Source organism: Triturus cristatus, chromosome 6 (genome assembly GCF_964204655.1).
Source record: "Triturus cristatus chromosome 6, aTriCri1.1, whole genome shotgun sequence".
Classification (NCBI taxonomy): Eukaryota; Metazoa; Chordata; class Amphibia; order Caudata; family Salamandridae; genus Triturus; species Triturus cristatus.
The window spans coordinates 1,518,193,928-1,518,215,647 of NC_140589.1; the positions used below are offsets into that span (position 1 = coordinate 1,518,193,928).

Genomic DNA, 21,720 nt, shown 5'->3' on the forward strand with positions numbered 1-21,720 from the left:
TCATTAACAGCCTGATTTTCAAGCACACTCCCTCACGTAACCTACGCTCTGCTCACCTCTCACTCCTCACCACCCCTGCGTTCAAGCGGGTACGTCAGGGAGGCCGCAGATTTGCTACCCGGCCCCCAAACTGTGGAACTCCCTCCCGTTGGAAATACGCTCCTTCACTGACCGTCGGTAATTCAGGAAGTCCCTTAAAACATGGCTATTTGCACAAGCCTACAATTAATGTCTTCACCGATAGCATAGAGAGCCTTTACAGCACCATGAAACCACCCGGTGTACGTGCGCTTTATAAATCATTTTTAACATTAACATTAACATATTTACTAAATTATGTCGGTGTGCGGTGTTGCACCAAATTTGACAACATCATGCTCTGACATTTTTAAAATGCAGGAATGCGCCGTATTTACAAAAATATGGCGCACCCCTGCATTTCCCATAGCACCATCCGCCTAGCTCCAGCTGCAGGGGTGGGGCACATAAACAACCAATAATGGCGATTTGCTCTTTTTATGTGTACTGCAGAATGCAGCACACATGGATAGAGCAAAAACGAGGAAAAATGAATTATTTTTCATCACATCGCCATTCTAATACCAGCTGTTAGCTGGCCTTCGTTTTTGGCGCTGCCTCAAGCTTGTAAATCTGGGGCAGCATCGAAAAGCAAAAGGTGTTGGGGTGGAATGCCCACTGCAATACCCATTCCCCGCCCCTTTGCCGCAGCAGACTGCGACGGGAAGGTGCATATTTACAAAGTGGCGTTAAGCCACGTTAAGTAGCTTAAAGCCACCTTGCAGATACATGAAATAGTGCTACGCCACCGGAGCGTCAGAAAATGTGACGCTCCGGTGGCAAAAGTGGCTCGTAGGGATGCCCCTTAATCTCTTATCGCCTAAACAGTGGCAACAATGGTTTCTTTTACCGGCTAGCTATTTCTGAACAAAATTACATAATATGCACATAATCTCGAATCGCCCTTATTCTGTGGGTTGGCCTCTTCCACTGTGAGCTACTGCTTCCCAGCTAGCCTTGTACTCTAGAGATCACAATATGTCTTTTATGATATATGGCAGTATGCAGTGAACAAGTTTGTAATATGATGACAGTCTTCTTTGGTCCCTCACCTGATATTTTGTTAAATTGTAGTCATCTCATAAAATAATTCAGAAAATACCTTATAAATGTATTGCCTGTATGGCACAGAATTCTTTCTATGAGCATCAGCTAAAAACGTGAGATCTCCGGATTACGGAAACAGACGTGAGCAGACTTTTGGGGTGTTTGTGACCAGTCAGTGATTTCTGGGCGAACCTTCATTATGTTACTTTCTAAATTGCAGTTAGAAGACGCGCAGACGAAACGGCAAGAAAAGCTTTTGGAAACACACAAGGAAATTCGCCAGCAGATATTGGACGAAAAACCTAAGGTAATGTGTTATTTTTGTGCCTTCAGCTAGAGACTAGGCAACAGCAATTTACGAAACAATATATTGGTTTGAAATTATTCTTAAAAGAACTTCGCAAAGATGTACGCAACCTAGTGATATTCGTCATTAACTCAATATGAAAAATAGTTCCATATTGAGCTGTACCTGTGTTTCATAAATGAAAACTGTGGCAAACAAAGGAACAGATTAATCAAGACTTTGCGCCCATGTAAAGTGATGCATAGCGGCACAAATTCCTGATAATGTACTTACTTTCTAGCAGAAAAGTTGGATTTAAAGGGGTGCAAATTGAGCTTTCCACTGCTTTGCACTTCTAAGCATCAAGGAGACGGTCAATAGATAGTACTTGTGCATTTTGATGCTGCCTCCCATGGACTTTGATTGTGAGACCTGGCTTACTATAAAAAGTTAATGGGCCATATTATCAAGAAGCGATAACATTATCACCATTTTAGCGGCAGGAAACTGCTGCTAAAGCGGCGATAAGGGGCTTGATAATATGCCACAGACAATTTAATAGAAGCCCAGGTTTGATGTCCTTCACACCAGAACATGGGCTTCTATTGGAATTCTCTAGGGAATATTATCAAGCCCCGTATCGACGCTTTAGCGGCAGTTTCCTGCCGCTAAAACGGCGATAATGTTATCGCCCTTCTTGATAATATGGCCCAATGCCTCTTAAAAACAGGTGTTAAGTAAGAGCAATAGATGTATTTCTCTAACATTATTTGCATACATCATCCGATCCATGAAATATATTTTAAAGTTTGTAAAGATTATGGGGCCAAGTTTGAGTTTAGCAGACAGGATGCCCTCCATCAGGGTGTCAGAGGGATTAATTACCTCTGTTACACTAATGGACTACCATCCTCCAAATTTAGAGATGACCACCGGCAAAGTGGTCATCCCCATACACTGAAGGAACAGCCATCACAGATGTTCTCTTCAAGGTACAAAAAGTTGGGCCGACGCCTGTCGTTGGATTTGACGGGCCTCCACCAAACTTTTAAAAAATTTTATTTTTCAAAAACAAACTCCAAAAGTGGGAATGTATTTTTGAGAAAAAAAGAGAACTAATGACCTCCACATGCTGAGTTTTTCCCTTGGTCTGGGGTGTCATTCTTTTTTTTTTCTTACTATCCTCACTGCTAGGTTTTTCCTGGCGGTGACAGGAACTAAAAACAGGATGTCACAACATCCTCCCTAAATAGGGCGGGTGGAGTAGTGCCCTTTCTCTAACAGCTTCTAGTCCGGCAGCCTTCGGAGGAAACTTTCGATGCAAACAACCAGGGGTCCATCGATAGAAAGCTTATGGTACGCCATTCGGATTGAGAGTCTGGTGGAGAGGGTACTCCGTCACATTTGCGACAGAGTACCCTGTCTGCCAAACTTAAATCAGACCCTATATCTGCCTAGTGTTTCCAGACTATATGTGTAGTTCAAAAATATTTAGGTGTAGCTCTATCCATCCTCAAACAAGCCTTAGGCCTGCATATATGTGGTGGAAGTCTGCATTTAGAATTCTGAGCTGCCCTTTGTGTGACCTTGGGGGCGCACAGTCTCCAAGCACAGTGAGGATCATTTGCTGAACCTTCAAGAATTTATTCCCACTTTGAAACTCATTGCTGGCACTGGAATGCAGCTGGGCGTTTCCCAATTTCTGCATGAATTCAGTAAGTAAAATGTATTCATATTGAAGGAAATTGGAAAACTTACTTTTATATGGGAATTAAACTCTGATGCTTCTAAGAACACTTCACTCTTTTTAGCTATTTGGATGAGTACAACAATTCACCATTGAGGTGATTATCTTCAGTGCTGCTGAGGATGTAGGTATCCCAAATTAACAACAAACTTGTGTATCTCTGAGCGTTTATAAAATCACACCTGCACAGCTTCAGAAACTCAAACGAATGTGCTGCTCATTGCAAGCCACCAATCTGACCACCAGAGGGCGCCATGCACTATCATGTTGTTTTCCTGCTGTACATGAACTGAAATCAAAATGAAATATTTAAGAAAGTGCTTCTAATGTTTTCAATGTAAACGTTGAATTTTGGCTCCAGAGAGCTATAATGTATCGCACATAGCCTGCCTTTTATTATTGTTAGTATCTAAATTCAAGAGGCGAGGAGCGTGGGCTCTGAGCTGCATCTAACAGGTTCTCTCAGTCAAGGAGTGTCTGCCCCTCTTAATGCTGGTAAATGGAAGTCTCAGTTCATCTCATTGCACACAGTTAACAGTTTTGTTCTTATTTGGCGTTTCTGTTATTTAGTGCGCTTTAGTTTCCGTTTGTACATTTTTGTAAGTTTGAAGCATATGAAGATTTCTTAGGATTTTTTTTTTATCTTTGCGATGGACACAAAAACAGAGCAGCTCTTACAATTTCATTATTAAGATTAGAACCCATTCAAAATGTCACAGGCTTCTCTTACGTCACCGGGCATCACTGAGGAATACAGGACAGCGTTTACACTGAATTCCATGCGTGTGAGTTAATGATCTGGACACAGCATGGTTATTATACAATTTATAAAAAATACTATGCAGTTACATGTACTGTCAAGCATAATACGCTTCAACCATAACTGATGTATCTGAACAGCGCATCACTTATAAAGCGAGTGGAAACTTTGACCTATTGCAAGATAAAGTATGCACATTTGGAAAGGGAGGGGAGGAATACTCTTTTTCAATCTGAGATAAGGCGATGAGAACCTGCTGGCACCTCTGCTGTTTCTGCCCCTATCTGCACTGGCTTGAAAAAATGAGAAAACAAGGATTCCTTCCTCCAGGCATTGAGGAATGCAAAGGAACGAGAAATTATTCTGCAGATAGGCGCTCATCAACGGTGCCAGGGGCAGGCCATTGTAATTATCCTAATGGTAATAACATTAGGTGAATTACAGTGGCGGGAAGGATTGGTGGGTGGGGGGCAGAAGGGGGTGCAAGACCTGCCTACTATATTACCAAGACGGCCCTGTAGGCCAGGGAAGTTGCTTTGAAGTGCACTTTCAGAAGTCCGGACAAAGTGGCATATTTACAAGCCCCTTGCGCCACTTTTGCGTCACTTTTAACATGGGAAAAGTGACGCAAAAGTGGCGCGAGGGGCATGTAAATCTGCCCCAAAGTATTTTAGTTAGTTTTACGGTAAATACACTTCTAGGGCCCTCACAATGCTGCTAAAAGCAACTCTGTGTTTTTTTGTGTCCATTGAGCAGCGAATTGGCCTTTCGGCGGTGAACTGTGTTTACCTGGTTTAAATTAGCTGTCTGCAGTGAAATCATTCGCCTTATCATCCTGGTAATGCCAGTTTGGCCTCTTCTGTGTAGACTTTGGGACTGGTCCATTACTAGATAGAGCCGCTTCACCGCAGGTGTTCACTTCTCTTCTTATTGACCTTTCTGAAGGAAAATTAGTTTTTATAGTGTCAAAGTCCCCCCCCCCCCACTCCCCCTCCCCAATTCAGCAAATAAATAAATGCTAGGCCCTCGCTGGCACTTCTGTGGAGCCCATATTCAAATGTGCAGGACTGTACAATGGACATCCCGCTGACCGGCCGTAGACAGCCATGCTAACCTAACACTGAATTGGTGACTGGTTCCATTACTCCAGAGTCTAAGTGCATTAACTGCCAAGTATGGTTTTCAACAGCATGTTTCAAAGTAGAAATTAAAATGTGCAATTTTTTTTTTTAAATCACTTTTATCTACTTCTAGAAACTCCAGCTAGGGAAAGTGAAACTGGTATAATTAAGTGTGATTTGGCTTTGCCAAAGAGCTCACAGAACTCTTAACTGCAGTTTCTAATCGACTGTGATAGCTTAACTGAGTCCTCTTACACTAATCCTGTATCTAGACACTGACCCTAGGTCCTGCTGAAGTGTCCTAATACTTTGTGTGACATCAAGCATTACAATCAAACAGTGGATTAAGTTTCTGAAACTGATACATGGAAAATAGCAAATTGCACGACCCAGTTGGTAGCTAGAGATTAAAAAAAAACACAGTGGCCTACTTTGTATTCTAACAGCAGCAGAATTATTAAGTTTCAACAATGATTGCAGCTGTCGCATTTTTAATTCGCAAAAACTGAATTGTTCATATTTATGAAATATCAGCTTTATACAGGTTAGCAGTAAATGAACCAACAGGTTTGCCCCCACAATTTTCTCATACCCTGTCTTCACTATTTCTAATTTTATGTTGGCCTTATCCAATGCACTCTAAAATTCTGATGTTTTTTCAAATTCTGCTGTGAACCTGCTTGTGTAGTATGCCCCCAAAATGAGAAAGTATCCCTTGTGTTATGTTTCTTTTAAAACACTTTCCTGGCAAAAATCGACCACAAAATCCTTTTTTTTAAAAAATTGTTAGGACCATACTCTCCCTTTTCCTCAAGCACTCTCAGCCGTCTGCAAAATGCCCAAAAGCACGGTCTTGAGATAGAGGAAGATGCACAGTCTGTCACTCTGCCAGGGGCAGCCTCAGCAGTCCACACCATGGCCACCAGGCACCACCCTGAGTCAGGGAAACATGTATCCTCGTTGTGTTTCAGGGACTCTCAGCAGTCTGGACCATGGCCACCGTGCACTGCCCTGAGGAAGGGACACAGGCATTGTCTCTCTCCCTGAGGCGTTCTCCACAGTCCACAGCCTGCCCTCCAAGCTCCCAGTTTCATTAGGAAGGGAACTGTGCGGCGGCAGCAGAATTGGGCAATTGCCACTTCAGAAGTCACCTTTAACGATAATAACCTTTTAAAACTTATTTTTCTTGCATTTCACAACACATTCCAAACTTTCCGTAGTGGTGTCAATGACACAATGTTGTTATTATCCAATTCAATGTCCCCCAGTTTATCAACCTATGAAGGATGAAAGGATATGTTTGCCATGACGGGATTGAAATGTATGATCTGGTACTCATGGCAAATGTCAGGGGCTAAAGTATAAGTCAATGAGGCACCTTGTTGAGGACTTATAGGTGACTTCAAATAGTCTTTCTTTACAAGATTTGAACCCATTGCATCCAAGGTCTGAGCAAAGAGAGCACTCTTTTAGCCCACAACACTTCGTAGAGCCAAGATGAGTACACCGCATGGAAAAAATACATGAACGACAATGTTGTAATTTCACGCGACACATCTAATACTTGAGAGGAATCCCTTTTGATATTTCATGCCAAAAGGTGCCCAAAATTAAAGCAGTGAGATAATTGTTGACTGCAGCAGATCAGAAAACAATTTATAACTTTGATTCTATGTAGACACAGGCTACAGGGTACCTGGGCCCCAGCTATCAAGTTTGAACGGGCTTCAAACGCTGGCACCGAACTCCACTTTGCCTGAGGCTTCCTCAAGTGACTGGCTCGCCCATGTCTGACTGGCTGCCTTCAATTCACTTAACATACTTAGCAGTAAAGACCATTCTATTCTGCTTCTTTTTTAGATATCACAATATTCTTACAGTTTGCCCATAATCCTTGCAAGGTTTGTGACCACAGGTTGATATTTTTAAGTCCTAATTACTAATCTGATGGATGAAATGTATTTGCCCGTTGGGGACACTTAGTGGCCTTCTTCAGGGCTATTCCATACCTATTCTCAGGCGATTGATTTGGGGCTAGAAAGCTGGATAATTCCAGTCTTAGCTGCTGGTTCCAAGAGAACAATGATTCCATGGAGTAATAGGCAGATGTGACCAACTATTTTCCTTTCCAACAACTTCTTGTGGAATATGTTGCCACTTTCCATTCAGCTGCATTAAACGTTTATGCAAATATGGAAGGTTCTCTTTCTCTGCTGATAGATTTGGATTTTTCGTGATTAGGTCATTGTGCAGTGATTGCATGAAATGCGTGTGACATACAAATCCCAAAATCAACGTAAAATCAAGATAAAGTTGAGGCGTTCATTAGCATCTGGAATGAGACACAAAAATAATACAGCATTAAAGAGTGCTTTTCCAATGAGCTGAAAAAAGAAACTTTTTTAACCGCTCCAACTCTTTTTTGGAAATGGTTTGGAAAAACACTAATTGAATTGATGGAGTTTTATACAATGATATATTCATTTGCAGCTTAGGTTTGGCTCCTCACCACCACTGTATTTTTCATTACCGAAGAGCAGAATTATTTAACAATTGGAGTTGTTCCTGTGATTTCTCTATGCGTGTCTCTGTGCCCCATTGTTTTAGTTCCATATCTATATTTCTCCAGTCATCTGCGTTAATTTAAGATATGCTGTCTGTTTGTGTGGGTCATTGCATCCTCCATTTGACTTTATGCTCATATACACCTGTTCGGCTTGTTTATCATTATCTGTTTAGCTACTATTTTTATACTTTGTCTGTTCATAATGCCAACATTGTCTTTAGCATTCTGCTACACATCTCAAGAGTTATATTTAACTTAATGCCACAATTTACTTGTTTGCCATAACATATCTATTTCCTACACTAGTGTCCTTTGCTTCATATCATGAAGATCTACTAGAGCTATCTTTATAAATCCTCAGTTTTGCAAAGTTTCCTCTCATGAAGTTCAGGAACTTTGCTTAAGAAAATTATATTTCTAATGAATATATTAGTTTCAGACAGAGTTTCAGAATTTGCAGTATCTTCCCTATCATTGGCACTGTTTGGGTTTCTTCCACTGGCCCATTAACCTCCTGCTCTATCCATCATGTTTTATGTACATTACATTCATATATTAGCTCAGCTACCTATAAATCAGTCTGAAAATAATCGTGTTTTGTAAACTGTACACTGAAGAAAATGACCACATAAGTTTAATTTCAAATCTACATAGAACATCGGGAAGAAATAGTGTAATTGTGACTAAAAATCATTAGTTGAGGCCTAGTTTATCAAGCTATACAGAAAATAATAAATATGTGCTTGATTCTTTAACACTTTGGCTTACTATCATACTCTGACATCTTTTATTTCTCAGATGATTGCAAATGAGATTTGTGTGCATGAAGCATTTACTTTAAGCGAATGCTTCTTTAGCACTGCCCAGTTGAATACACACGGGCTGTGCACAGGTAGCTCATTGGTTGAGCACAGTGCACGAAAGAGCCTCTTAGCAAATACATTAAACAGCTCATCAGTAGGCAGAATGGCCCAAGGCAACATGCCATTGGCATGCAAATCCAGATGTTCTACAGATCTAAACATATTATATCTGGAGCTGGTGCACTCTTCCAAATAGCTCTCAGTGAAGCATAGTGAAGTCAAGACTAAAGAGCAGAAGTAAACAAACTCAAATACAATCATTAACCTACCCACAACTCCTAAAAATAAGTAAATTACACTAATAGACCTATGCACAGCCCCATAGTCCATAACATTTAAAGAACAATTTTATCGAATAGAGATCACCACCGTGTTCATTTTAACTATGAATGAATTAATGAAGAGACATTTCTAGAGCGCATGGCTACCCGGGGGCATCCCAGCGCTACTAGCGGTGCCGCTTCAACCAAGGGCAGAATTAAGGGAACAGGTAAGTTTTTCATTGCTTTTGAAAGGAAAGATAGTTAGGCTCAAGACGAATCTCAGGAGGCAGGAGATTCCATAGTTTAGCGGCATTGTATGAAAAACGACGACCTCCGCTACATGTTCTTCTTATTTTTGGAACTGCCGCTAATTGTTTATTATCCGACCTTAAAGACCGTGTAGAACGATAAGGTCGTATAATGGAGTTGATGCTGGGAGGGCCTTTTCCTGAGAGAACTTTGTGTGAGATACACAAGGTTTTAAACAGGATTCTCTCATGGATAGGTAGCCAGTGCAACGCTGCAAGTGCAGGCTTAGCTGACAGGCGCTTGGAAGTATTCATAAGCACACGTGAAGCACAGTTTTGCACTACTTGCAATTTTCTAGTAGTGGTGAGTGGAGCTCTCAAATGTAGTGCATTTGCGTAGTCCAGGCGTGACAACTATGCACTAATACTCCACAAGGGCACAGGAATAGAAAAGCCATGCTTTTCTTGTGCTAGCTGTGTAAGTTCACTCTGTGTTGTCTCTCCTGCTGTGTCATTCATTCGTTATTTGAATCTTGGAAAAGGCTTGTTGCGTGAACATGTAACAGACACTAAATCAAACATTTGCCCATTTACACGTTCTAAAGTAATCAATGTTATGATTGTGAAAGTGACCCTGCAAAGAAGATTGATACTCCTTCATGTGCCTTGCAACAGACATGTATCATCATTTTGCAAGCACAGATTGCAATAGGGTGCTGAAGTGCCTAATGATCATTCACCCTGTGTATGGCTGATGGCCCTCTTCACAGAACAAATGACCCTCCTGGCATATCTCTCCTCTAAAGATCTTATGTGGCTTGGGACGCTGATCAATAGGCATGCAATTTACAAATAAATGTGATTTATCATCAATAGAAGTGGAGTACATCCTTGCAACATGCAGTGTATCTATCAAGGTGGAACTTCTCTGAGAGAGTGTCAATGTCGAACTGCTGTTTATTTTAAGGACATTGACACCAGTGCTACAAATAGATACTCTATTGATCCGACTTAACAAGGTTAAGAGAATCACAGGAGGCTACCAAGGAAAACATGTCATGTTATCCTTTATTCCTTGTTGTGATTCATTGGTTTTCTGCTGCATGTTTCATTTGTTTGATGTATCTTAACGTTGCGAGTTGTGCGTTTTCAGAAATCTCAACCTGTGACCCATGCTAACACCCTCAGAAGGTGATATAGTGGAATATTCACTGTTTACCTTTATTTAAGAGCCCTGCATAATGCGACATTCAGGGGTGTTGGAGGTCTTTGATGATCTTATGTTCGCATCAGTGATCTGAAGCAGCCTCCAAAATGTTTGAGTAAGGGATAATGTGGATATTATCACACAAAGAAATGTGAACAGAATATTTAATGCAAATTGTAATTAAAGTTATAAGTCACGTGTATCATTTTCATACGGTTTAGCTTCTGAATGACTGTTAATGACAAAGAAGAGATAAACTAGGCTAAAAGATTTTAAACTGGTCTTTTTTTTAATAGAGTTTACCAAACTGTATTACTTACATGTTACAGTTTTCTGTTGCTAAGGCAGTAGAGGGGAGAGATGGCTTGCAGGTTGAGTTATGTACCTGAATCTAACTCAAAAGGCAGCAATTTGCAGTGGTAATCCCCCTTTTAAAGATGCTTAGATGTTCTTTCGGGAAACAGTTACCTGGCAATACACCTTACATCAAGGAATCACGTGGAGCTGCAAGGGATTCCTGCTGCCTTCTCTATCTGTCACCCCCTTTCCTCCTCAGCTCACAGTACAGGGAGCATCTCTGCTCCCTCCCTCAGCTTTAAGAAGTTCAGGTCAGGATGAAGAATGGGAAAGATCCTGGCCAGACGACTAGGCACATACCATGGATTATAACTCAGCCTGAGCCCTCAATTTGAAATCTATACTCCTTAAAAAGTAGGCCCTCAGTACGTGTTGACTAATTTAAATCATGGGAAACAAAAAATATGGGACCTGGCCACTTGCTGTGTGAAGTTATTCCTGTTCGCTCACTTTGTGGGAAAAACCATAAGGTTTTTCGTAAAACCTAGTGTTTTCCAATGTTGTACCTAGTTCCACTCCTACAGTTGGTCTGCTAAAACCAACTGTGATACAGTGCCGCAATCGCACAACTATACTCAGGTGCAGTACAAAATAATCCACTCGGGAACCGAGATGCGGTTTCCGAGCGGATCATTTTGTAGGTAATCGGAAGAAGTTCAGGCTTTGACGAGTGTGTAACTAAAAGCGGAACTTCCCGCCGGGTGAACCATGGAGCCTAGGCTTCAACAGTGATAAAATAATCACAGTAGGATTACCAGGTGGTATAAAATGTGTACAGCACCTGAGTATAATTGTGCGATTGCAGCACTGTATCACAGATGGTTTTAGCAGACCAAATATAGGAGTGGAACTGGTACAACATTAGAAAACACCTGGTCCTGAAGAATAACCCTGGGGGCAGACTAGAAACATGTCTACCTTTAGGATTTGGGCTCATTAATATCCCCTATAGTACTAACTATACTACTACTAAACTGAGAAAAATCCTAATTTTAAGACTTTCGGTATTCACAGAAGGCATTTAGGAGTCCTAAAGTTAGGACTCCTAACTTCTGTGAATACCGAAATGAGTAAGTGCCTTCTGTGAATACCAAAATGAGTAAGTGCCTTCTGTGAATACCAAAATGGTAGTAAGTTTAGGATTTTGTCTTAAGTTAGTTCTGTGAATCGGGCCCATAGTCCCTGGCATTGTGACCTTTCAGGGTGCTCAACTATCCTCTTTTGTGTCCTTGAGGAACACATGGAAACATTAAAGAAGACAGAAACCGTAGGATGTTCAGATATAAAACAGAGAGGTTAGCAATTAGATGCCCCTTTGTTCAGGACAGCTTATAGTGAAGATAGGATCCAGAACCCCCTGTAAAAATGGAATTCCCATAATATGCAGTGATAAAATAAGAGACTAATAATTTAGAATCTTGAATGACTTGGTGTCATATGTATTGTGCCATGAGAAATAAACGTTTGTCCTTTCGATAACAAGTGAAATACATCTATTATTAAACAATGGACTGGTGCATCTATTTTAATACATTTTGTGTTGAATGTTTATATGCCGAAAACTGTCAATATAAATGCATCAACTTATAAAAGACAAGTGACTCCATATTTAATAATGACGAACTCATGTTTAGCTCGTGCATAGACATGCCTTGATATCCAGACTCGAAATCCTCTTATGGTATCAAGAAAAAAATAGATCTTGAGAAGTGGCTAGAGATTCTCTTCATAAGCACTGATGCTGCTTTTGAAAAAGCTATCACAAACAACGCAGTGATGTGTGGAAGGCTTGAACTATTCTCAGCCACTGTCAATGATGCAGAGTACATTCCAGTCCATGGTATTTCACCCACTGCGCCACTCTAAAGAGAGGTCTGCCATATGCAGATCTGCCTTGGTCCTGCTTCAATAGGAACAGTCCAGTCTAATCAGCCAGACCAGTATTGGTGTCAATTTTATCATCATGCCTATTCTGTCTTTAGATGCTGTTGCTAAGAGCTTTTTAAACCATACATTGCAGTCCTAATTATTTCCTCCTAAAATCCTACATAATGCAAAAAGGTTCAGCAGCATGAGATGTAGGGAGGTTGGGCATGGATACTTGTACTTTGTATGTTCTATAAAGACTCCAGTGACACACAGGTGATGCAAAGATTGTATTCATTATGTATGCACCATTTTCTATATAACCTCCGCCAAAAACAATTGCCTTCTAGCAATCAACTAGGCAGCACCATTCAATATCCAGCATGACTCACATGCTCCCTAGAGCCATCTGAGAGAATCTGTTTTTCCTGATTCCGTTAAATCAACCCCCTTCTAGTTTGTCGAATTTGTTTTACATTTGCATTTAAAACAGTATTAGTGTTGTATGCCTTCAAATGCTAGCCCTGGTATCTTGTTGTGACTCCCATCTCTTCTACCTGCGCTTCAGTGGTTAGTGATCTCACAGCCTACCCACAAACAAACACATCTGCAAGCTGGCTAATGGAAACCGAAACATAAATATCCACCTATAATTCGTTTTTTTTTTTACATTTTTTTATTGAAGTCCAAATTGCAAATACTTTAAAACCCATAAATACATCCATAAAGAATTTTCTTTTAGGTAAAAAATTTAGAAATTCAAGATCGATAAATAGCACAAATATACAGAGAAGTCATGAACAATGAAGAAAGACAAACAGCATCGATTTAAGCCTTTTTGCAGCAAGCATAAAGCAGTATCCACTCCCAAGCATGGGCGTAGCCTATACATCAATTCAAATCTCAAAACTTTTGTCCGCTCTGAATAACAAACAAAAATAATACAAAACCTACAATTAGTTAATAAGATTGTTTTAGAGCAACCACATAGAAGAATATTATGTACTATTGCGAGTATTGCTATATTCAATGGGAATGTCCCACAGTCATTCCTTGGGACACCTGATTGCCTGATATATATCCATTCATCTGGTGAAGACTAGGCTCAATATTGCATAGGTTTGTGCAGTACTTTGTGTTAATGCTTTTATTTGCAGATATTGTGAGATGTATGTAGCAGACATGGGTTATATTAGATACAATATGTTTTCAGTCAAAAATATATATGAATTTGGATTTCTTTGCAAGAAAAGTACATCACTACAAGTGCTATACAATAATTATGAAATGCAGCACATAAAAACAAGACAACAGTTACATAAAACAAGATACTGATGGGAAAGGCGATTGAAAGTGGTAAACAGTGCACATGCACACAGACATACACAATATTACTTTCAAGGCGAGGTTTTCAGCAGGGGCAATATGTTTGAAGGTTCAAACTAATCTGGCAAGAAGTTGCAGAGGATAAGTGGATACTCTAGTAGCAGAAAGTGATCCTAGGAGACTATTTTGAAGGTCAATGGGAACCAGTTCTTTCTAATATATGGTCAGAGTTTATCTGTGTAGTGTCGCTTTAACAATGCACTATAGCACATGGAGGGGCGGGTTCTGCAAGGCAGTAGAGCACAGGGCAGTGATATTGTGAGTTAGGAACTGAGGTTTGAGTCCTTGAATCACCTTGCTGATCAGACCAAAGTATTTGTAACGGACACACTTTGGAGCTTGAAGTCATGATGCCATGGAAGTAAGGTGGAGTAATGCAAGTTAAAAAGCTTGCATGTGATTATTTTTGATACGGTTGTCCAGAGAGAGTCCAGCAAACTGGGGATGACAAAGAATCAATTTTACGAAGGGCTATTATGTTCATCATTTTGGCTGATTGAAGGAGAAGTGTTGCCAGAATTTTCACATGTAGAAGCTGGAAACAAGCAGTGTCATCATAGATGCGACAAAGGTCAGTTTCACTTGGGTGTCAAAGTGCATACCAAGTTCCACACCGAGATCAATGTGATAAAATATCAGTGGGATGAGAACAGGCGATTGTGTCGGCTTTGACAGAGCTCAGCATGAGGGACCAAAGAGCAATAGAGCACTAGATGATCATGAGACAATCTGTAATGTTTGCAAGGAGAGTGAATGTAGGTAGGAAATGAGAAGGTGATCTCAATGTCATGAATTATTAGGGGTGGCAGGAGAAACTGAGAGAGGTGCTTTAGCAAGAGAGAAAAATAGAGAGTTGGGAGTCAGAGAAAAAGATTAAAAAACAAAGAGAGGCAAGACCTTGAGTCAAAGTGTGGGACAGTGACTTGAAAGTGGAGTGCTTAGTCAGTTGGTGAGGCACAATGGGACAGTGACGGAATAGTTTGAGTGAAAGAAGGAAGGAAAACAAGACTCAAGGGATAGAATGTGTGGAGTGAGTAGAAGGTGAAGAGAGGGATTTGTGACTGGAGTCAAAGAGACAGTTAGGGGGAGTAGATGGAGAAATATGATGGACAACCATTAAAGTTCATGTTTATTAATTCATCCGACCTGTATCTGAGACTTCTGCCTCGCTTGTATTTGCTAACATCATTTGCTATCCCACTCTCTTTACTGAAAAAATGTATTATTGAGTTGTTCATACCATTTTGTTGTTGATTTCAAATTTGGCTAATATGGCTGAAATCCTTTGAAACAGTTATGCTAGTTCATTTATTCTCATAACTGCGTGTTTTTATTTTTTTCCCTATTTTGATTGAATGGTCAGGAAATAATTGGCTTTTTAATCCACTTATGCCTGAAGTGTATGTCATGCCCTTAATAAACTTACTGATTGGTACTCTGCAGCACTAATCCCTTTTTGTGCCCTGAAGAGGAAGGGCTTTTTTTATATGAGCATAATCTTGCTCGATCCCAGTTATTGGCACATTTTATGTCTTTTTTTTTGTTTTTCCAGTATTTTTTTACTTGTGGGAGCTTGGTTCAAGCAGAAAATGCCTTTTGGGAAGTGTGAAACTGGTTCTCTGTTGCAGCCCCTTGTGCTTTACTAGCAGCACTCAAGCATAAAGTCGCATGACTTATATATACATGGTTTTGCAAAAAGTATCCAAATTAAGCATAGAAAGCATATTTCAATTCTGCTTACCCCTACCAGAGTAACATACATGTCTTTTTAACGCATGCATAGCATACCAAAGTTGTCACATCTGATTTGCTCTGTAAATAAATGGGCATTAAAAGGGGGAATCCTGTTATAATACTCCTTAATGACTCACACACATGATCAAATGTATCTAAAGTTACTAAAACATGGTGACACGTTGCCACGCAGTGGAAGGCCTATCGCAAATGTTGACTGGTCACCTTTCTGTTGCTTTTCTTAAAACATTTTTCAACATGTTTTTTTTTTCATTTTTACCATGAAAGTAATCATCTTGCACCTTTACAGTCTTAGCAAAGCATCATAGTCCACGTTTTTCTTTTACTAAAACACCAAGAACAATCACAAACGAGTGGAAATTGAACAATTATATTGTTAGAACTAAAACTCAACCCTAGTCCAAATGCAAGCCCCACACGCCTTTTTCCCCTCGCAGTCCACCCATTAAATTTCATTTTGACCTTTTACATTTAAGATATCACCATTGTGTTATTTTCAGAAGCCCGTTCTGCAAAAAGGGGTCATTCGATGAATCTGTATCATGCCATTCGATGAATCTGTATCATGTGCGAGGTGAAAGCGGTCATGCACGCCTTATGCTGTGTTGTGCAGTGTTGCAGGTTATCAAATATTTATTTCTCTTCTCATTTGCCTTTCGCCAACCCACTGGGTCCAGTCAATAGATTGTTTCCCTCACATGTTCTTGTGTATAATAACTGGGGTTGTGGTATCGATTTGAATCTATATTCATAGAAGTCTGGTTCCCAGTGGGGCGGAGAGAGATTGAACTCTTCCCACTCCACCACCACCTCAGCTAGTTTAGAATTTCTTTTCACTTTTTTCATTTGGGTTTCCTTTGGGTCAAATTACTGTTGCTCATTGCTGGATTTGGGAGTTAAACTGGCACAAAATAGATAAAAACCTTTATCAAAACCACCCAAACCTGTTTAAAAATGTTAAAATAATTAAGTAATACTAACACAAAATGTGTTGTGTTACGCCGCATAGTCTGCCTTTTGTTGCCGCATGATTTAGTCAACTATACTACATAATTTGGTCCTCTCCTGCCACAGAATTCAAGTGCCCGGGTAATAGATGATGCTAGTATGGAACCCTTCTTTCTCAATGAATGTGTTAAAAGTGCCATCAGTGATAAAAAGAGGCACTTATGTCCAAGTGACGTGTACCCAACGCAGGTTGTCTCAGTAATATAAATACAGTCTGGACATAGGAGAAAGAATAATACGTCAACGGCAAATAGCTGTCTTATTGGTAGCAGTGGAATGAGAACGCGGGCCTAATTTAAATCATATAACGATTTTCAGTTATTTAAAAACGAATCGCCCGTCAAAAAGATTGATTGCTTCCTCAGTTCTGAGAACGAATGAGAATCTGGATATAATTTATGCATGAGCTCTGACTGAAAACGGTTATTTATTTGCGTTTCAAACCACTCTGAACACTCTTTGATGAATTGGCGCCGGGTACTTAATAGTATTTAATGGGCGAAAGGCTGGACTGGGCCCAGGCTCCGCGAATCTCTTTCCAGGAAAGGGCCAAACATGATTAGAAAAACATTATAGATTTAGTGGTGAAGGAAGCCAAAAGATATACAGTAGCTGATGGATCCAACTCTGTAACTTCTTAAAGTGAATAAATAAACTCAATATAGCAATATTAATGGCGAGGAAAATTGACTCATATCTTCCATTTTCTAAATAGACACCCATGTAGTTGGCATCTGAGAATGTTTGACTGTCCAAAATATACAGCCATCATTACGTATTCCATGTTCGATAACTATTTTCACAGTTTATATTAGCCCCTAATGTTGATTGAGTTGGTGTGATGCGAGTGAGGTTTCTGGAGACTGACCTGCATAGCTACTACAGCGTGGAGAATTGGTGACAATGAGTAAGGCGGACAGGGTTACTGCGTCACAAACGTGACGCATATCCCGTACGTCAAATTACAATTCCATTATATCCTATGGAAAACTCGTAATCAGGCTCAGAGTCTCTTTGTGTGTAGGACATTATGTGAGTCATCTTGTCATGTTCATGCTTCCATGGTTAGTATATCAGAAAAACTTCAGCGCGCGCTCCGTTTGTGCCTCACGCTGATCTGACACTGGATGTGAGCCTGAATCAAAAAAGATGTTTACATACCTATGTTCCACTTAGGTAGGCAAGTAGCATCATTTACAATGGCAAATTCATATTAGTGATTCAGAAAATGTGAAATTTTACTCTTAACTACCTTGTATTACACTTAGAAATTATGCCAGTATAGTGCAATTTTAAGTAATTTCGAATTAGTGGGTTGTAAGAATTGCAAGTGTAGGACAGGTGTAAAAAGCTGTGAACACCCCATTCCCACAGGTATGAGTGCATTTACAAACCTATTTCGTAAAATGCCTAATTTCTACACCAGGTGGATAGTTTTTCCTGCCCATAGTGGCAGTAAATCTGCAGGACACTGGCGTGGGCTGTGGCAGCACAGAGCTACAAGATGCTTCAGGTGTTAGGGGCAGGTGCAGCTCCTCTGTGTTCAGATACCATTTCTGCAGCTCTCAGTCTCTGATTGTCATTTACACTTCCGGGCCTCCTAGGCAGGATCACCTGATGCGGCCCCCTTCTATTTCAGTTTGTCACATTAGCATTTCAGTTACTCAGTCACACACAGGAGGAAGGAGTTTGAACTGCTAGTTCTGCAGGCTTCTAGTCCTGGAGCTCTTGGGATGTCCCCTCTCCTCTTGTAACCTCCCCTGCAGCTGGTGGACAGCGTGAGCTGTGTGAAGGGAAAGAGCAGATAAGCAGAAACCATTACATTTTATTTTTGTGACCAGATTGTGAGGTTGATGGCAACTACCTGCTTAACTTACACTTATTTGAAACTCTTGAGGGTATTGGAAAGGAGAAAGTGTTCAAGTGTCTTTATAATGGACTCCCAAAACTCTTGTAGGAATCCAGGTTTGTATACATTCGGTTAAACAGTTTTCTCTTGTGAAGAAAACAATTCCCTAGCGGCGGCCGGCACAGGTAAGTGCGGTAGGGCTGTAGGGCCCGGGCGAGGTGGGAGGGGTGTAATATTGCATAGGTACAAGCAAACAAATAAATAATACCTACTACGTCATCTGTCGACTCTTTCACCTCCGCCCCCCTTGTGCCGACTGCCACTGCAATTCCCTTAAAAAGTACTTGTATTTCATAAGAAATGCAAATATTGCATATCTGATCTGCCTATGGTGATATGTGTTTATCAACAATAATTCTACAGACTTCATAAAAATGACCATAACCCCGCAGCCTTATGCAATCTTTGCTACAATGTTTACAACGACTAACATCCCTTTTCTACCGCTTATCTAACTACTAATGCATTGCTTTTTTACGCATTAGTGTTTTGTTATGTGACATATTCTAGTTTTGTCTCTTTGGCTGGCTTGGTATGGTTACAGTTACAGTACAGAGAAGTACAGAGCATGCTTGCAATATACTAGTTTAAACATTACTTAAAGATAAATTTACATTTGGGCTCGTCTTGGCGAAGAAGTATTTCTCATCTACTAAAGGTGGCCCGTAGCAGAGAATCAAGAGACAGTTTCAATGGCTGCTGGAAATCACAGCTGATGCAATTAGTGCTCATTCTCTTGACACAAGATTTGCCAGGAGCCAGTGAGAGATTGAAAGTAACCCTTTTGCAGGGATTCCAGTGAGGTACTTTGTTTCAACTGCTACAAGACTTAGCACTTGCTGGAAAGGGTCATGACTTCTGATCTTTCGACCCTGGCAAGGAAAGCGCCTTCCACTCTACTACACATACGAATAGGAAAACAATCAAGGGATTCTGCCCAAGACATACCCATAGTTCTACCTAAGTGGATGCCCCGTATGTGGAGGGTTAGATTTGTTTAACGATGACCAGTGGCAAGTGGCCCAACGGAGTATCAGAGGAGCCGAAAATATGGGTAGCACTGAGAAGAGATGTTCTGCTCTTGTGCACATACATCTTTTCCAGATGGAAGCCAAACAGGAAATTTCACTTTACCTTCAAAGAACCCTATATTTGCATTGTGAAAGGATATTTGGGAATTGGTGGCATGTCTAAGCTTTTTAAAATACCAATAAGCAATGACTTGCCCCCGGGTGCGGATAAAGGGACAGGGCAAGGGAGGGAAACTCATACTGCATACTGTCTTTGTTTTATCCAGCTTGAACATCCAGTCTAATTCTGTCTAATTTGAGGGAAATTGATGTGGGAGTGGTGTATGGATTTCTGTCACATTGGCCCATCAGGACGCCACTGATAACCAACCCCTTCTAGGTTTTCAGCTTACTACAGCTCTGGACCAAGGGATAAGACAATGAGGAGGAGGATGTTGAAAGGCTCTCTGGCTATGTGACTGGCGACCCTATGCCAAACATATCCCCTTATGGATGCATGCACGTCCATACACACAGACACCCAACACACATAATGAACTTGTTCGAAACATAAAATATTGAACTTATTTTACATTTACTGCCATTACAGTAGTTTTATAAATAACACTGATAGCATAATAGGTGCCATTGTCATTACAATATAACTGTTTGCGAAACCATTATTTAACCTTCTAACCTTCAGGAGACAACTCAAGACCTGGCTGTTCGACCAGTAGCAACAGCACCCCCTTCTCCCCACCCTCAGCCCCTTGAAACCCTTGCGGGTATGTAGTGCGCTTTACAAATTATTTGATTGATTGATTGATTGATTAACTCTGAGGGTAATGATGCCCTATGCCAAAGAGTGACGTGAATTTAATCAAGTGACAATATGCTAATGATACATTTATCAAAGAATAAATATTCATCTCTCTGATATGAACAGTTTACACGTGTGCAAAACAGTCCCACAATTGAGGATCACATTTCCCCCTAAGTCTGGGCTCTTCCAATTAAATAGAACAATACTACAATTACTCCAGGAGGCGCTTACAATTCAAACCCATAAAACAGAAGTTCAATGGCCGTATACAGGCATTGATAGTTCAAGAAAGGAATATAGGCAGGCTAGGAGCAATCTGTGCACTGGATGGCTCACACAGCCCTTTAAAACAAGGACTTTTACATTCCTGAGGGTAAAATAAATTACTGGGGGGAAAGAGCGCTATACTCTGACATTATATTTCAAATTGTGTTTCAGATCGTCTGCCATAGCTATAATCATGAGAACGCGTCTTAAAACATTTAAGCTTTTAAGAATACCATTCAATGCAAATACTCATAACATGGCTATAATCCTCAGCTCACACCCTCATGAGAGGATTCTACCCATTACTTTTTCTAAATGCCTGTCTTACTATGGAGAGAAATTACTGCTGAATGTGCCAGACAAGTGCTGACACTCAATCCAAGGTTCCCACTGCAGTTTCTAGTCCGGGGTTCAAGCAATGACATTGATGAGGTTGACAGAGGCCATTGTGGCCAATGAGGCACTCTATACGCAGAGTTGCTTAAAATTCAGGCCCCTATTACCTTAGACATAAATTCTGATTACACCACCCATTTCGAGCCTTGCCCTGGTTATTTGTAGCACTTCCTAAACCAGTAACATGGGATAAGAGGACGGCCCATCTTAGCACTCGACGTTGTTTGACTAGCAGCCATTTTCCGTTCTCACTTGCTCATGTACATACCTGAAAAACCAATGCTACAATACATTCAAGCTTATCCTTGTCATGACACAGTTAAAATAAGCATTTGCAACGCAATAGGTCTCGCATTTGTTAGAGTTTGAGCTATTGGCATAGTAAATGACAATGCCTTTCCTTTGTGTTTTGAAAACCTGGAAGCGTTGCGTAAACACACACTTTGTAGTTGCATACGAGAAGCTTTACTTTGCTTGTGGTAAGCAAGGACTATAAGTACAAAGTGTGTGTTTACGCATAGCTTGCAGGTTTTCAAAACATATAAATAAAAGCCAAAGGGTAAATTAGTTCAAAATGCATTCTGAGTTTTAGCCTACCAATAACGATAAATGATCACTCCCTCTTCAAACTGACATTTTGCGTTAAAAAAACTTCAATAAAGGATAGATGAATGAGTAAAGCCTTAGAAAGAACAACCTCCTGTATCTATACCCTGCCTCCAAATGAAAACTAATGACAAAATGAGTATACGCACTT

At 40.5% G+C, this 21,720-nt stretch overlaps 1 protein-coding gene across 3 annotated transcripts in view; it reads left to right on the forward strand.

Moving 5' to 3' along the window:
• The window catches only part of PLCB1 (phospholipase C beta 1), a 2,173,917-nt gene that overhangs the window by 1,844,102 nt on the left and 308,095 nt on the right, over window positions 1-21,720 (forward strand). For all 3 annotated transcript variants that reach the window (XM_085612648.1, XM_085612647.1, XM_085612649.1), the window contains exon 31: window positions 1,346-1,432. In XM_085612648.1, the coding sequence (XP_085468774.1) occupies window positions 1,346-1,432 (87 nt within the window). The remainder of the gene's footprint in view (window positions 1-1,345; window positions 1,433-21,720) is intronic.